General features: G+C 34.1%; 2 protein-coding genes across 3 annotated transcripts in view; one reads left to right on the forward strand and one right to left on the reverse strand.

Moving 5' to 3' along the window:
- The first annotated feature begins 1156 nt into the window (after positions 1-1156).
- On the forward strand, positions 1157-6725 carry LOC126968431 (adenine phosphoribosyltransferase). Its single transcript, XM_050813464.1, has 3 exons — positions 1157-1433; positions 1715-1952; positions 2417-6725. The coding sequence occupies exons 1-3, from the start codon at positions 1345-1347 to the stop codon at positions 2639-2641; spliced, it is 552 nt and encodes a 183-aa protein (XP_050669421.1). The 5' UTR covers positions 1157-1344; the 3' UTR covers positions 2642-6725.
- A 5847-nt stretch (positions 6726-12572) lies between these two features.
- The window catches only part of LOC126968388 (trichohyalin-like), a 28878-nt gene continuing 24598 nt past the window's right edge, over positions 12573-16852 (reverse strand). For both annotated transcript variants that reach the window (XM_050813393.1, XM_050813394.1), the window contains 3 exons: positions 16563-16775; positions 13171-13262; positions 12573-12707 (listed from right to left, as the gene is read on the reverse strand). In XM_050813393.1, the coding sequence (XP_050669350.1) occupies positions 12605-12707; positions 13171-13262; positions 16563-16775 (408 nt within the window). In that variant the 3' untranslated portion in view covers positions 12573-12604. The remainder of the gene's footprint in view (positions 12708-13170; positions 13263-16562; positions 16776-16852) is intronic.

A 16852-nucleotide genomic window follows, 5' to 3' on the forward strand; every position in this document is an offset into this window, starting at 1 on the left:
ATGACGTAATCAACATACTTGTAACATCGTGGGTTAGGTAGTACGTGGGTGCTCTAACCAGTCTGTTGCATACTGTGTACTGTGTAGGGTGTTTGTGGTGAATAAATAACCTGTTCTCGATTGGCATCACACAACAGACTTTTACTTGCATTCCTAAATAGCCTTCTGATCTATAAAGAACAATAGTGATAGTGCATATGAAGAGTGACTTCTACAAATTTTTTAATAACCCATACCAAATAACTTAGGGTGCAAGATTAGCTAACATACCTTCATACAAATAACCAAATGTCCAAACTATCATAAAAATATCATCACAGATTCAGTTTTACATAAATTTGTACTGTTAACACGCTAAACTTTATAGGTGGTACTTCTATAAAAGAAATCATGCACTTTTCGTCTTATATCTGAAAAGGTAAATTCATCAACTTTGTTTCAAATATTTTTAGGGCTCGTTTTACGAGATAGTTTAAAATTTTAATTATTCAGTAGTTTTAGTTTCAATTAATATTTTGCTCACTGTCACCGCAGGAATACCTTTAATCTCTACGGTCTTCTTTGGAATCACCTAGACTGAAGACTAATACTGAAGTTGAGGCCAACTTTTGATTACATGCTTATAGGCCTTTTCAGACACAGAAATAGGAGTGCATTGTCTCTTTTTCGGCGGTGAAAACAAAATAAAACTAAATTGATAAATAAAATAAAGAAAACGTAACAACAAACAAAAACTTACAACGGGAAAGCAAGAAGGGTACATTCAATCATGACGAACGTCAGAAACCGAATGAACAAAACAATATGGTGACCAGTCATACCTGTCACTACGACCAATAGATTTTTTGTAACATTAAATACGTAATTCTTCTGTAGACGAGCCAAATGTTTAGAGCTTCTATCTTAATACCAGTGTCAAAGCAAATTTTGATCTAAAAAAATACATTTTATATTTTTTATGTATTTTTTGCTATATTACAAGGAGAATATGTTGTGAAATATTTAATTTTAAGTATTTAGACTACATTCATAAGTATAAAATGATATTTTGGTATATTTCAAGACGCACAATGGAAAAGGTTATTTTTAGGTGGCAACATCATTGTTTACATTTGATCTTTAATTATATATAATATAATCAGTAGGTACCATGTCAGTATGGCAGTACCCATACCTAATATTTTAATTTTATATTAACATGAGGATTTATCATTTTATGTAATAGGTTATGTTATTGTTATTACGTTAAATGTATGGTACACTGTAAAAGAGTTTACATATACTTTTACAACTTTCGATACATTTTTTTGCTAAATAATAGCACAGCAATTTGTGACCTCCAAAATGAGTAACAATTTTGAACAACGGGTTATAGATTTAAAACATAGAATTAAGAGTTATCCAAACTTTCCAAAAGAGGGTATTCTATTTTGGTAAGATTTCACATTTTTTCTATCATATTTTCGAACTAGTAGTGGGTACTTGATGAGCCCATTTATAAAGGCGCTGGCTTGGGAAATCACCGAAATAATTAAGAAGCTATAAAATTGCCTTCACCATTATAATATTGAATTGTAATCTTAAGATCATACTATTAAAAATGTGGTATTATTTTATGTTACATACCTACTTTGATAATATTGTCATCATAATTTTTATTATTTATATTATTTTTGCAGCTGAGTGTTAGAATTTATATTTAAATTATTTTCAGGGATATATTCTCAGCAATATCTGATGGTGATACTTGTAAACTACTTCAAGGACTCCTAATTGAGGTGGTGAAGACAAAATATCCAACTGTGGAGGCTGTGATAGGCTTAGAGTCAAGAGGTTTTCTTTTTTCCTTCTCTATAGCTGCTGCACTTGGAATAGGATGTATTCCTGTAAGAAAGAAAGGCAAACTTCCTGGAAATGTTATCTCATATAAATATGACTTGGAATATGGCTCAGTAAGTCTATTATTGTTTTTTTACCTGAAATGAATAAGAAAATTTATTGAATTAGGCATTACTTTGCGGAAATCCATAATTATGCAAATGATTTAGGTTTTCTTTAGTGTTAATTCCGCCAATATTTGTTTTTAAAAACAATTCGACACATGTTTCGCCTCTAACGAGGCATCCTCAGGACATGTTGTCTCGCCAAAATCTGGCACAAGACTCTAGCTAACTAGTCTCGTGCCACTAAAGAAAACCTAAATCATTTGTATGAAATGAATAAGTAAATTTGTAAGTCAAATTTTTTTGCTGATATTCATGATTCTGATATAAAATGTGCAATATTTACGTAGGTATTCACAGGCTATTTCTCAATACATTTCTACTATGCAGAATATATAGAAAACAAATTTGGCAGATTGTAAAGGGAATCAAATACATAGACTTTTGCTTTAACTATTACTTAAACATTTCAGGATATTCTAGAAATACAAAAAGACAAAATCAAGCCTGGCATGAAGTGTCTTTTGATAGATGATCTTATTGCAACGGGTGGTTCTCTGAACGCAACTGTGAATTTGTTAAGAGGCTGTGGTGCAGACATCCTGGGATGCCTTGTGGTGATGGAGTTGACCTCTTTGAATGGACGTAAGCACATTCCAGAGGGTATAGAAATTCATAGTCTAATAAAATATGATTGATGTGATTTTAGTGCCATTTATCGCCTAAGTTAAAATGTTATTTTGTTAAATCAAATGTTCTTATTTTTTTTACATTTTTTGGATAACTTACATCTAGGTTAAAAAATATAAGTTACATACATAATTACAGAAGGACAATTAAAAGTGATCACAGATAGAAATCGATATATGATGTAAGAGTTAAGTGGACATAAAATACGAAAATTATATAAAATGATAGAGACAAAAAAAAATTAACAACATTACTCAAATTTACAATTACACTTGATTGAAAAAGTTCTCGGTAAAGAGCTGTTTTACCTGTTATGTTGTGCTTCCTTATGTAAGAATAACATATTTGTAATTTATTAATGACCATCATTTTTTGTTTATAATATAGGTTATAGAGTCTGATGCTCTACCGACTAATAATCACTAAAATAAGGTCACTGAAAAGTTAAAAAAATATTTTCAATACAACATTTTGAACTTGGAACAACATTTGAATATTGTACCCTTAGTTGAAAAAAGGTGTAAGCCAGAAATGTTGATTTTGAATATGGCCAAAAAACTGAATCCATGGAAATATTACAGAAGGATTAATATTTATGATTAAAGGTGTTCAGTGTACTCCTCAACTAGGCTCTCTAGATACAATTTTAAATATAATATAATAAAAACAAGAAAATACATCTTTTGGATTAATTATGAGTTGATAATACATGAGATGTTTCCTTAGTATTTCACCCTTAACACAAAAATTAATGTTATCAAATGTGATTAGCGCTTAACAAATCACCAAGACACATAAAATACCCTTGAGGACAAAAATATTTATAATTTATTTCTAATTAATTATGTACAATATTTTATTTTACTTAAAACAAATAACAATTAAAATTACTAAATACTTCTAGACCCATAGATTTTGTTTTGAATATAATCGAAAAATAAAAGATTGTTTTCCTAAGGGTTATGTGAACATATTATCTGCTTTGTTGCCATCAGTAACATGCTTTAACCACTTATTTTTATCATTATTTTCAGCTATTTTAATAATACTCTGACTGTCTTTAAAGATACATTATAGTCAAATTCAATAGGTAACTGTTTTAGCCTCAAAACTTCAGTAAAGCAGAGGTTAAAACTTCTTCTGTCACACAGTGATACACTAGATTGATTCTCTGTGCTCCAAGAAGTGGGACAGTTACTAAAATAAAATATTTGACCTGTAGATTTCCTGTCTCTGGCGTGTCCAGCTTAATCTGCATCACCACAGCCTTGCTAGGTTACACCAGGAGTATATGTGTAAACTAAAGACAAATCTAGTTGTTCCTACGTGTTCAATATAATAATTGACTTAGTAAGTTTACTGCTATAGAGAACTTAGACCTAATACCACAAGCATAGTATAACAGACTTCCTATAATTAAATAATTAAATTAGATTCTGATTTATTTCTTTTTAATAGTTAAAAGTAAAAATTTTGTTCCATGGGAGTGGAAACTGATTGGCAATCCCACATTTTTGAGATAAAAAAAAATTAAATACTGTCTTTGATTGATTACAGTAATATAATTCTCTTTGAGGCATTTTGTGTCTTTTCATCTGATTCAGACTTCTTTTTGAACCAAATTTTTTTTGGGATATGTCCATGCTTCTTACGTTGTTCTGTGAGTTTGAGGTAGTATTGATTCGCAAGGAAACCGAGTCCTTGAGTTGCTATTGGTACCGGGTGGGCATATCGTGTGACAGATAAGTCTAGATTCTGTACTGCGTTAATTTTTGTGACGATGGAATAGGCAATCTGTTTTGCAGCTGTCACGGGGTCAGGCATTGCGAAAGCAGCCAATCGCGCGTCTCATTCAGCTTGGAATTGGTCGTTCACACGTTGGTTCGTGCGGTCGCGCCATTCCTTGGTTCGGTCGTTAGGTCTTCCTCGACCGGATCCTCTTCCACGGGAACCTCTGGTTCTTCGGACGCTGACATTTTGTCGCTTGGAAGTAGGTGGTGGCGGGTCTGTGTTCTGTGTTAATCGATCGCCATTAATATACTTGTCAGTAGCAGTGTAAATCGTTCTTTCCTTAATATGTAGAATGTTCGGAAACACTTTCAATGTCTAAGACTTCTTTTCTATGTCTAAGACATAGACTTAGACATAGAGACCTGCATCGTTTTTTAACGGCAAAAAATAAATCGATGTTCGATTTCGTTCACGTTTTCGTCGAGTTTTCATAACTTTAGATTCTGTGATTTCAGTGTTTTTGAGAATAAAATGCTATAGAGTAACTGCGCACCATATTGACATTATTCCAAGTAAATGTTGATGTACTGCTTTCTGAAATATCAGGACAAGTAGAAGAGGACTCGAGTAGATCACCATCACATGGTGAACAGATCATCACTGTCACTCATGCTGACAACACTTTCTTCTTAAAAATTCTCTGTATTCTCAGATGTATCAGTCCCTGCTCCCCCACTGGCATAAAAGACTCTTCTCATTTATGATCTAATCCAGAGGTTTCTCTCACTTCTATGGTACATTCCTCTGTTATATTCTCAATTATTACGACATCTCGGTTTGTTGTTATAGTATCTGTCTCCAGGTTGTAGATCCTGTATCATTTAACATTAGTAGGGACTAAGATACATTTTTCTGATTTCTTATTCCATTTTTTCCTCTTTTCTTTCGGCACATGCATCATTTCCGTACGACCAAACAATCTCAAATGACTAATGTCCGGCCTTACACCAGTCCACAATTCAAATGCTGTTTTTGCATTAAGTGATGATGCCACAGTCCTATTTTGAAGATAGACAGCTGTATTAGCCGCTTCAGCCCAAAAATGTTGTTTCAATCCAGCATCAAATAAAAGACATTTTGCTTTTTCTACAATTGTTATGTTGAACCATTCCAATAACCCATTTTCTTCAGGGGTATAATGGTTGGTTTTCTGATGAATAATTCCATGTTTCAATAAAAACTCATCCATCGCCGCATTACAGAACTCCTTACCATTGCCACTGCGCAAAATCTTAATCCTTTTATTGAGCTGATTCGCTTCTTCAGATTTGTATTTCTGAAAATACATGAATACTTCACATTTATTCTTCAAAAAAGAAATGTAGGTAATTCTTGTGTAATTATCTATAAATATTAAAAAGTATTTTGTCCCATATAATGAAGTGTGCCCACTCTCCATTGGGCCACATAGCATGCTGAACATGTCTGTTGCCACGATGTGGAAATGGTAGACGAGTCTATTTACCTTCACAGCATGTTATACAAGGCAACTTTGATATATCTGACTATAATGACGACCGATATAGCCGAATGGTTAGTGACCCTGACTACTAAGCTAGAGGTCCCGGGTTCGAATCCCGGTAGGTGCAATCATTTATATGTATTTATGTATGTTTACGTAAGTATTGTATTAAATATATCGTAGTCTTGTACCAATAGTACAGGCTATGCCTAGTTTGGGGCAAGATAATTTGTGTAAGAGTGTGTTAATATTATTATTATATTATTATATCTGACTTCCGCTGCGTTCTGATATTTAGTTTAAATAATTGCTATTGATGTGTAGAAGCCTGCCATGCCAGATGTCTGCTGACATGATTGCATCAGCTGAAAAACCCTCAGGCCTCTAGTTCTCCAACTCCATTGCAAATCTGACAACCATCAACAGTAAATGTTACACTGTTGTCCCGTGCAATAAACTGGCTCACAGATAAAAGTTTTGTCGCCAAGCTCGGTACCCACAAAACATCTTTTACAATTATATCATACGATAATGTAGATATTTGTAAATCGCCTGTACAAGTAACTGGCACTTTTTCTTTGTTCGCTATAACAATCTCTTTGGTATTTTGATCATACGAAACGTTACTCATACAGTTTTGGTTAGCTGTCAAATGACAACTCGCGACAGAGTCAATATACCAATCACTAACTAAAATATCCATTTAAAAATACAGCACTGAACGCGTTTGACTGCTAACGGTAATTATTTAGGCCCTTTTTTTCGGAAGATGTACACTGATTTAATCAGTGTACATCTTCCGTCACAGGTTGTCACATTTTTATAACCCCCCCCCCCCCCCCCCCCCCCCCTCCTGATGTGACGTCACACATTTTTTAAATTTATGTATGTATTTAAAAATAATCGAGAGAAAACAGCTTATTTAATTTTTTACATATTTTTATTGAATAATAATCTAATAAAATCAACATAAAGTCCAACATTTCAAAAAACCGAAAAACAAACGACTATTTAGAAAATAATAAACGATTAATTATATTAATTAAGATAAAAAACTTAATTATCGAGTGTCCATGGACTTTGGATCCACTCTTTTATATCAGCTATTACTGGTAAATCAGGCACTTCATTTTCGTTCTTAATTTGAACGTCAGGAACATCCTTAGTGTCGACATCATTCTCTTCCATCCATAAAGCATCGTCATCATTCATTAAACAGAATTTCTCGGGCACGTCTAGCCGCAATTCTTTGAGGACGAATTTTCGCTATAGGTAACATTATCATTATTTTTTAATCTTTTCCATAAGGCGTTAACTTCTTCTTGTATGATTTGTTTTTTTTTGTCAGCATAGGCTGCACTATATCGGCATCGAATAATCTGCGGTAAAGACTACCGAAATCAATCTTTTTGTTCATTTTAAAATAATTTAATAAATTAAAAATGTTAAAACAATTAAACTGAGAAGACTATGACTGCCACTCGGCAAAAGTCAATCGTGAAATAAACAAAAGGAATGTATTGAAGTCACTGCGCCGGCGCGTGAAGTAGCACTTGTCGAAGGTCTCGCAAACAACCGACGTGCGGAACGATAGAAAAGCGAGCGAGCACTCGCCGACGACTTAAACCTATTTAAATCCTTACCATTCAAAATTCTCATGAATTTGAGAGTCTCACTTGCATTACAACGCCGCTCTAGAAGTTAAATGACGTTGCATGAGAGATTATCGCATAGCGAGAATGCTAAATTATTAATAAATATAGATCAAGTTCGTAAATTTTTAAAATTTTAAATTCACATCCAAACTTTGCGTTTTAGTATTTTAAATTTTAACATGTGACGTCACAAAAGTATTGACCCCCCCCCCCATGCCCCTTGTCACACGATGTCACACTTCGGTGATACCCTCCCTCCCCATTAACGTGTGACGTACTTTATGGATGGCCCCTTACGGTAATCACCGGTTTGTTTGCATCTGTAGCGTTTCATGACTTTTTGAATAATTTTGACTTTTGTCAATTGTCTTTGTTCCTACTAGTGTTGCCACTTCTGTTTTTCTTAACACTTGCAAACGCACCGTTTCATGTAGCGTTGGAATTCCTATCACTACCGCTTTCCTCCATGTCGAAAAGCTTCGTTTTAATGGCGTCCGATGTGAATGCAATTCCACAATGCTCAATTGCCATGATCATCGGCTAATTTTTTCAATTAATCCAGCTAACAAAAGCGTCAATGATATATCGCTCAATTTCTGACTTATTTCTATAACTTGCGTTACGCCATTTATGGTTTCCCATCTTTAAGATTTGAGAAGTTCCTCTAGATTGAATTATCAGATCAGTTTTTTACAATGCGAGACCAATGCGAAACCCTTCCGAACGAAAATATTTCTATTTCTCTCCATACAGCACGGTTAGAAACATGAAAACAAACACATTTTAATTTTGTACTTCTTGCGTTTTGAAGTCGTTCGAAAATAAATATATTTCGTTAATATTCAGTAAATATTTAATAATTCTCTTATCGCAATAACAACCTTTTTTATTTATCATAAAGCGAGGGAGCGGTATTGCCGGTGTGGCTATCTCCCTCGCAGTCAATGTGAAGACATCGTGACATCATAATTTCGGATTTATTTATACATGTAATATTTATCAATCTTAATAATATGTTCTTTGACATGAAACAATTGTTTTGAAACTTGTAAATTATATTGAAATATCTTGTTGTATTAATGGTTCGCACAAAAATATGTACCCTATAGGTACCTACGTCATTGTCTAAGTAAGGAAATATGAATGCATTTATAATAGCAATTGTTGTTCGTGTGAAATTTTTCAAGCATATAATATTTTGTTACAAATGAATATGTTATTATAAAAAGTTATTCATTCAATTTGTTCCTGTTCGTAAAATAAGCATTATGACATTTAAGTTAAGAAAATGAAAGTAATTATTTGTAATAAAAAATACAGTTTCAATTATAGTAACTATAGACTATAGGCTGTAAATGCTGGCTGTTATTTAGGACATAGTTATTTGTAGCTTTTGTAAAGCTTATACTTAGAATGGCTGTAAATACATTATAAAACCAAATAATTTAACTGAATGAGATGCACAGACCAAGTGCAAAAGAATGAATGCAGATAGACAAGCTGAATAGACATAGCACCTGCTGAAAGCATGTCATATGTGCCTTAATGTACAATAAACGACTGTATATACGTACATACATTAAATTATACATATAACATTAAAACGTTCATTCAAGAACATTTTGTTTTAGCAATTCAAATCTAATTATGTAGCAAAAAATTGATTACATTACTTTCTTTTCACTTCACTGAACACTTTATCATAGCGTGGTGTTGTATTCGAAGCGCGGTCGAAACAACTGAACGAAAACTCTGCTTATAGACGCGTAGGCAGAGTTTTGCTTATTGTTTAGACTAGCTGTTTATTGTACGTCAATGCATATATATCTGGCTTTTAGCAGGTATGGTACGCGTTCATACAGACACACGTTAGATATACTAAGGAAACTCAGAACTAAGCGGAGACAGTCCTCGCTGGACAGTGTGAACAGTCAGCCATCAACGTTGTACGTTTATCGAACGAGAAAATAGTTGATAGTAATTGTCTAATCGCTTTATCGCCAGCGGTAAGGCAAGGGTCTATTGTAAACAGGGGCGCACATATACTATAGGTAATTAGGCAGTGCCTTCCTCGTTATGAACCTAAATAAATATAGCACTAGTGTTAAAGTTAATTTTGGTTCCATTATTGTATAACCAAACTTCTTCTTAACACCCACTCATAAAATGTTTCCTTGAGCTATATACTAAATACCTACGGTAAACAATATTTTCATATTCCAACGCTCAACTACAACTAGTTGGATCCACAGTGCCTACCTTACTAAAAAACCAATGCACGCCCCTGTTTGTTTCTTAATAAAAGTGGCCAGAGGGCCTACCATCAACTTTTAATAAGCGATGCGATTCCGATGCAGTTCAGTTTAGGTACCTAAAGTGAATCACTAAAATACCATGAAGTGCTGTCGAATGAAGTGAAGTGTGCATAAAAGTGCACTTACTGAATTGCGCTTGGATCGCTTATGAAGAATGAACGAAATAAATTTGTCTGTGGTCCGCGCTGTGAGAAAGAGATGGCGCTCTACAGTCGTCGCATAAGTTTGTCTCTCTTACTCGAACTTCGAAACCTAAAATGATATTATTTTAGCTGTTTTTTTTGCGTAGAAAATACTAAAAATACATTTTAAAATTGCGATTTATAGCGTCAAATTATAAACCATTAAGCCCGTTTTTGTACTTATTATATAATAGTTATATGTATAAATAATTATAGCTCTTTAAATTACAAATTAAATGTTTGCTTAGGTGTTTTCGTAAAAATAACGAGTTATGAACGCAACTCCATTGATGTTTTTTAGACAGGAACACAGAGTACATTTTTTAAATTCATTCTTGCGAATAGCCCGGGCCCTTACTGCTTCGCCTTTAGTATTTTCATTTTTGGTATTTATTTTCAGTATTTTGTTTTACAAAAAAGTTCAATAAAGTATTCTCATCTCATCTTTCATCAATAATTTTTCCTTTTCTGTATGTTTTCACTATTTTTTAAAAGTTATTAACAACACGATTCACTTTCCTCTAAGGAAGTAGCAACTTTTTTCGAATCGCTCACTTTGACACATACCTAAGCTATCCAGTTTAGGTTGAAATATTACCTCATGGTACGAATGAATGAACGAACTAAATCAGTTTGCGATATCATTTTTGACATCATTGCGATTTAATCAGTTGATTTGACGTCAACCTAAATTAGATAGCTCTAATCACGTCGTGGTACGAAATAGCAAAGCAGTTCATTTAAGGTTGTCAATTGAATCGCAATAAAAGTTCATGGTAGGCCCGCAGGTTGTTTATAGATTTTTCGTCAAAGCTGCAGTCACCCATAATGCACTGATGTTTGTCTCGCCCGTGTTGTATGTTGATTTAGAATTCTTAAAAGGGGGGAGCTAAGGTTTCTTCTTAGAGCGCTACCTCCGCGAATGTATGAAGCGCGCACTCGTCCCAATACACTCGCTCGTGAATGTGGTACCTTAGGACAGTGAATTGATACCATCGGATTGCATTTTTGATATCTGTATTTAATTTACGTAGTACAAAGTAGTTTGCGTTAAGTTAACAGTGGCAATATTAATTTTCCAAAGAATAATTGTAATAAGAATCAAGGAAATCTAAATATGTAGTAATAGAAATGGCACAAGTACTAATTCCTTGTTGGACGGCTGTCGCCCATATATACATTACATTGCTACGTACGCTTGCAACGCCCCGGATATTGAGGTACTTGTGAAGCAATGGTGAAAACATCATAAGAATGTCATAGTTAAAATTATTGCCCTACATTTTATTTAAAGAACAGCAGTTTAGAACAACAAAAACCGTTGAAAATACCTACTTATTAAGATTTATATGATACGATTAAATTTTTGATTTTATTGTAAGACATTTTTAGTGTTATTGTTTTAATGTGTATTTTTAGAATTATAAATATATACCAAATATTAATTGTGACTTATGTTTTAAATGCGAATAATATTTTATTGTTTATTGGGTACTTTATCATTCCGGATTGAATATTACATAATAAATTTGTGACAAGTAAAATGTTTTATTTTTTAGATATAATTTATACGATACGCCCTGCCCATTACAATGCAGTGATTCAGACTCAGGTTTCTAGATTCTTCTTCAGAATTCTGAGCGGCACTGCAATTGCGCTCGTCACAAGCTACAGCTCCCTTCAGACCGAAACAGAATAATGCTTACACATTACTGGTTAACGGCATAATCTAGCCGGCATCCTGTACAAAGAAGCCTCCCACTGGTAAGTCGCCTCTTACGGCACCTTTGGGACTAGGACACGCCTATTTTTTTTATGCTTTGGGGAAGCACACAGGGCAGACTCAAGGACAGGATCGGCACTCTGGAGACACACCATGATGGAAACGATGCGTGTAAGTTCGAAAGCATCCACGTGTTGACAGTTTACCTCGCCGTGATTGCGGCTGAGCCAATCATCCACTTTTGGAATAAGACGGTACCTACCTTTTGTCGTGAATTCCCAAAATGATTGCCACTTGCAAATACTGTTTAGTCGCTCTTCTATTCTTGTTACCTCATATGCCAGTATACCTGCTGGAGCCCCTTCGCAGGTAAAGTGCTTTTCTTTCCTCAACTAGGATTTTTACTTCTCTCTCAGAGCGCCATTTGTTTCCAAAGCGGTAGTAGTATCTAGTAGTTATTAGAAATGACAAAAAGAATTCTAAAGGAATCAATTTTGAGAAAATAAATGCCTTTTATGCCTTTATACGGGCAGTGTGGCAGCGTGCAACATCTTCAGACGCGGTGCGAAACTAGGTTCTGAGAGGAAGTGCTCTTGAGTAGAGTTAGTTAAATTATTGTAACCACTCTTTCATATGCTCATAATTAGTTATATTGAGATGTTAAAAAATTGAAAGAACTCTATTTACCTTATTGTAACTTTGATTCTCCTACGGATCTCCTCATTTCAGATTTGATCTCGCAGGGAAACTCCGAGAATAGCCCTCTCCATTGTCCTCTGAGCGACCATGAGTTTTAGAAAAAACACAAATCTTGCCAAAAACGTATATTTTATCAAAAATAATTCATTTGCAATAATCGGATTTGGAGCAAGGACATTTTTCAGGCATCTCTATGCCGCGGGCGATCTGCTTCATAAACGGATGCACATCCTCACTGAAGAAAGGCCTGGAAATATAATTATTATCAGTGGTTAGCTAATGGTGTGAGATTGTGATTTAATATATTTATCGTAGTCAAGGACGTCGAGCAAGTATGTAGATGTTTCGGTACTCGTCTTCGCTAGGGTGTAATCGGCGTGCAGTCAGTTTTATTAGCCACTGAACAATGGCGGAATTAAAACATAAAATTATTGAATACTAAAAATATAAAAATACGACGTGCTGTTTTTATATTTACGCGGTTTCATAAAAGATAGCCATGTATTGCGCATAAGGAAGCTCATTCCATACTAACTGCACTGTGGAAGACGAAGAATGTGGTTACTCATTCAGTTGCCGAGTATTTAGTTGGTGGCTTGTGATGGGATAGTGGAATTCGGCGGCAGGTTTTAGGTACCACAGTAAGTAACAATTTATAGCGCGTTTTAGGGTTCAAAAGATTAATTTTGTAAAGATATAGAGATTCATACCGACTCAACATCCGTTTTATCTCCCTGTCGTATTCCTCGCTGGCGAGTTGAGCCTTCTTTCTCTGCTCAACTTCCTCTTGCAAGGCCCTCTCCTGTTTACAAATTTAAATAGCTAATTACAATAATTGAGGTTCGTTCACACAAGTTATCTAGCCACGAACTAGTCATACATACATAGGTACTTAATTATAAGCATAGCATGTTATAAGCATAATATTATGTATTTTATGGCGAAATTTGCAATTTTTTTTAAAAAATAAGGCAGTTCTGAAGGTGGTGTATAATGCGCTGGTCCTATGTATTTGGAATATTGTTGCAGTTTAAGGAATCCCCACTATAAAATTCACAATAACAGAATCGAAAGAGTCCAAAAACGCTAAACATAGGAAGAAATTGTCTACTCTTAAATCATATCCGGAGAGATTACAATACTTTAAATTTTCATTTCTTGAGGAATGTGTTGTGTTACGTGTCTGTTCAAATCCTGATGTTTAAAATTCTAAGAGGCTTCATGGATTGCCCTTGCTTGCTTGGACAGATATCCTTGGTTGGCCTAATTATAGATTAAGTACTTTTTTGAAAATAATACCAGGACCAAGAGTAACAGATATTATATTATAAATCCTCAGTAGCCAGTAGAGGTTAACAGTTCTCGTAATTTTACTTAACCAATGGCGATTTCTTGTGTTTATAACATGACCAATAATTACAATAGGTATGTTGTAATATTACCTGACCAACAGCGATTTCTTGTTATTATTGGTATATTATGCATGAAATTTAAAAATACTTAAATTTGATTTTTTACATTCTAAAAATTATCAAACACATCAAATTATAGATAAAAACATTCTTATTCAATTAAAAAATAAATATTCTATTCCGGCAATATGTCGGCTATTCAAACGCGCCATTTTGCGCGGGGTTTCTGTGACGCAGTCTATCCCAAGAATCTATATTGTACTAATGGCGTAAGTACGTATGGCCGGTTTTTTTCTTCGGTTATACTGCGAAAACTACGGAACCAATCAGAAGAATTGATGTACCATTAGATGCAGCGTGTTTCGGAGAAGATTTTAGTATAATATGTTGGTGATTACTTATTTAGAACCTATTTTTTTACCTAGAAATGCCTATAAATTGCAGTCCATGACATTTCATTACATGTAGTGATAATTCATGAAATGTTTTAATTTAGTTTATAGTTTAATTGTGTTTGCTTTAAAAATGCAAAAACAGCAGAATCTTAACATTGATCTCAACGAGAATCGTATGTAAATGATCTTAATTCTTAATTGACAGAAAATAACAATTTGATATGGTAATTCCAGTTAAATTATATTTTCTGCATTTATATATTTTGTTTAGTTTTAGAAATTAATGTGAGAAAAAAAGAACTGAGAAAACTTAAAAATTAAATTAATTATCACATAATTACCTTGCAACTTTGACTCTTTAAATTCAGAAGAAATAAAACACAAAAACGTCATCAAACAGCATCATAAACGCATCTATTTTTGGGCGTTTTAACAAATCCACTTTCAGACATTGTAAGTAATAATTATACAGATCATTGATTAATAAAAAACCAACATATAATGACTAACTAATAAGCTAACAACCGAAAATAATATCTAGGAACCATACCATTGCGTATGTTTATCTTAAGGGGTTGGGGTGGGTGGGACAGACGCTTTAAAGTGACGTTTTCAGAAGACTGTAGTGCCATCTGTTAGTTGGCCCGAAAATGAAAGCTTTGTCAGCTGTCACTCGCTTTGAAACGTTTCAACTTTTCTTTATTTTTGTCACTGCCCACTGGTCATAAAATAGCGGCTACTTCTAGCGTTAGCGCATGTATGTAGCTCTCGCGTTCCATTTTGCATATTTACACTACTAAATCTATCCCTTATGTTCTATGTTGTGGCAAAATTAAATAACTAACTCTACGCGCAATTTCAACATGGTAAAAAATTGCAATACCTACATTAAAAAGTAGAGTTAATTATTTAATTGCGTCACAACATTAAAAATGAATTTTATAATTTCGAGCTTATATATAGTTATTTTCGAGGCCAATCTCCAGATGGCGCTAGTTTTCAAAAAGACAGCTCATAATGCGTAGAGGGGGCTCTCTATACCGTATATATTATAATACTCTTTGGTTTATCTAGTTTTATTTTATTTGTATTTGCAGCTAAAAAAAATATAATTAACAAAAGTAAACTTATAAATACAAAATATAGTAAAGCTTAAACTTAAAATGAAACTTAAACATAATAAAATAAAAGTAGCTCAAACGTCAGCTGCAAATAGGCACAAGGTCGGCATATGCTGACACACATATCATGTATGTCCAGCGCCGATCTTCCGCTTGAGCCATTCTGTGACCTTGTAGTTGTCCCAATACTTAAATACGCCATGATTTTTATAATTTTTTAAATTTGTTGTGCATTATACGTTTTGGTTTGCGACTTTCTCGGTGTAACCAGTATCGAACCGAAGGTTCCTTGCTCTGTGGTACTCAAGCGTCAACCAATTGTTGTGCCACATGGAAATAAAATCGTTGAAAACATACATTTGCGCGGCAGCTTAAATAATAGTTTTATTAATAGAGCTCTATCGTCTCGCTTTTTCGTTTCATCGAGTTTCAAATCATAACGATTCTAAACAAGTTTCAATTCAATAAAATAATATATATATATACATATAATGCAATACATTTATAATTATAGATTAATATAAAATAATATGTAATGTTGTTGTCATTCGCTATTATAAATAAATTTATTTCTATTCGAAATGTATATTTTATTTCTTCTTTCTTATTACATATAATCTAGTATTTCTCACAATTTACCGGGAAATGTCTATTCACTTGCAATATTGCTGGCTGTGTGTGTGCGTGTTGGCGAATGTAAGAACGTGACGCTCACGCACACATTAATCATAATGTTACTTCTTTAATGAGTTCTGAGCGTTATTATTCTATGACTTAATATAAGTTACATGCATATACCCTATTACGATATATATTGATTTTAACATGAACAATTTTAAATATGTTGTGATTATTACCTGATCAATTACAAGCTTGTAGAGTGTGGTCGACAATCCATGATACTAAAGGGAACCTTTACCGGCCGGCAACGCTCCTATTTTTCCTCTGGTGAAGAGAATGTGGACTATGGTGGTCACTCAACAGCAGGTAACCCGTACGCTCGTTTGTCCTCCTCTTCCATAAAAAAACTACCTCGTCCGTCCATCCGTTCGGGGCTTACGTATTCAGATGCATTCCAAAATTTGGGCCTCAGAGATGGGTCGTATCGATTCGGCATTGGACCTAAAATTAAGTGTGTTCCACCATCAAACTTTACTATCTTGAAAACTGATACCTTCAACAACTTGTTATACTCTATCTGCTGCAACAGACATTTCTGGTTCTGCTTCCTGGCCTGCGCGTCTGTCACTTGTTTATGGTCGACCAGCTGGCTCAGCTGATCGAACAGTTGCCTCTGATACTCATCTTGCTCCGCCATCTTCTGTTTCAAAACCTCTCTGGCCTTTTCGCGGTCTTTTATCTGGTCTATCATTGCTTTGCGGACGTCCTGTATAAAAAGGCATTTATGTTCTGTAAATTGATTCCCTTAGAATTCATCAAATCAAATGACATCAAAAAAGTTAC

The sequence above is a fragment of the Leptidea sinapis genome, chromosome 15 (genome assembly GCF_905404315.1).
Source record: "Leptidea sinapis chromosome 15, ilLepSina1.1, whole genome shotgun sequence".
Classification (NCBI taxonomy): domain Eukaryota; kingdom Metazoa; phylum Arthropoda; class Insecta; order Lepidoptera; family Pieridae; genus Leptidea; species Leptidea sinapis.

Excerpts from the sequence above, each read along its gene's own strand:
- LOC126968431 (XM_050813464.1), top strand. The coding sequence starts at position 1,345 with ATGAGTAACAATTTTGAACAACGGGTTATAGATTTAAAACATAGAATT. Across the intron at positions 1,434-1,714 it reads AAAGAGGGTATTCTATTTTG|GGATATATTCTCAGCAATAT; the intron begins GTAAGATTTCAC and ends AATTATTTTCAG. Across the intron at positions 1,953-2,416 it reads ATGACTTGGAATATGGCTCA|GATATTCTAGAAATACAAAA; the intron begins GTAAGTCTATTA and ends TAAACATTTCAG.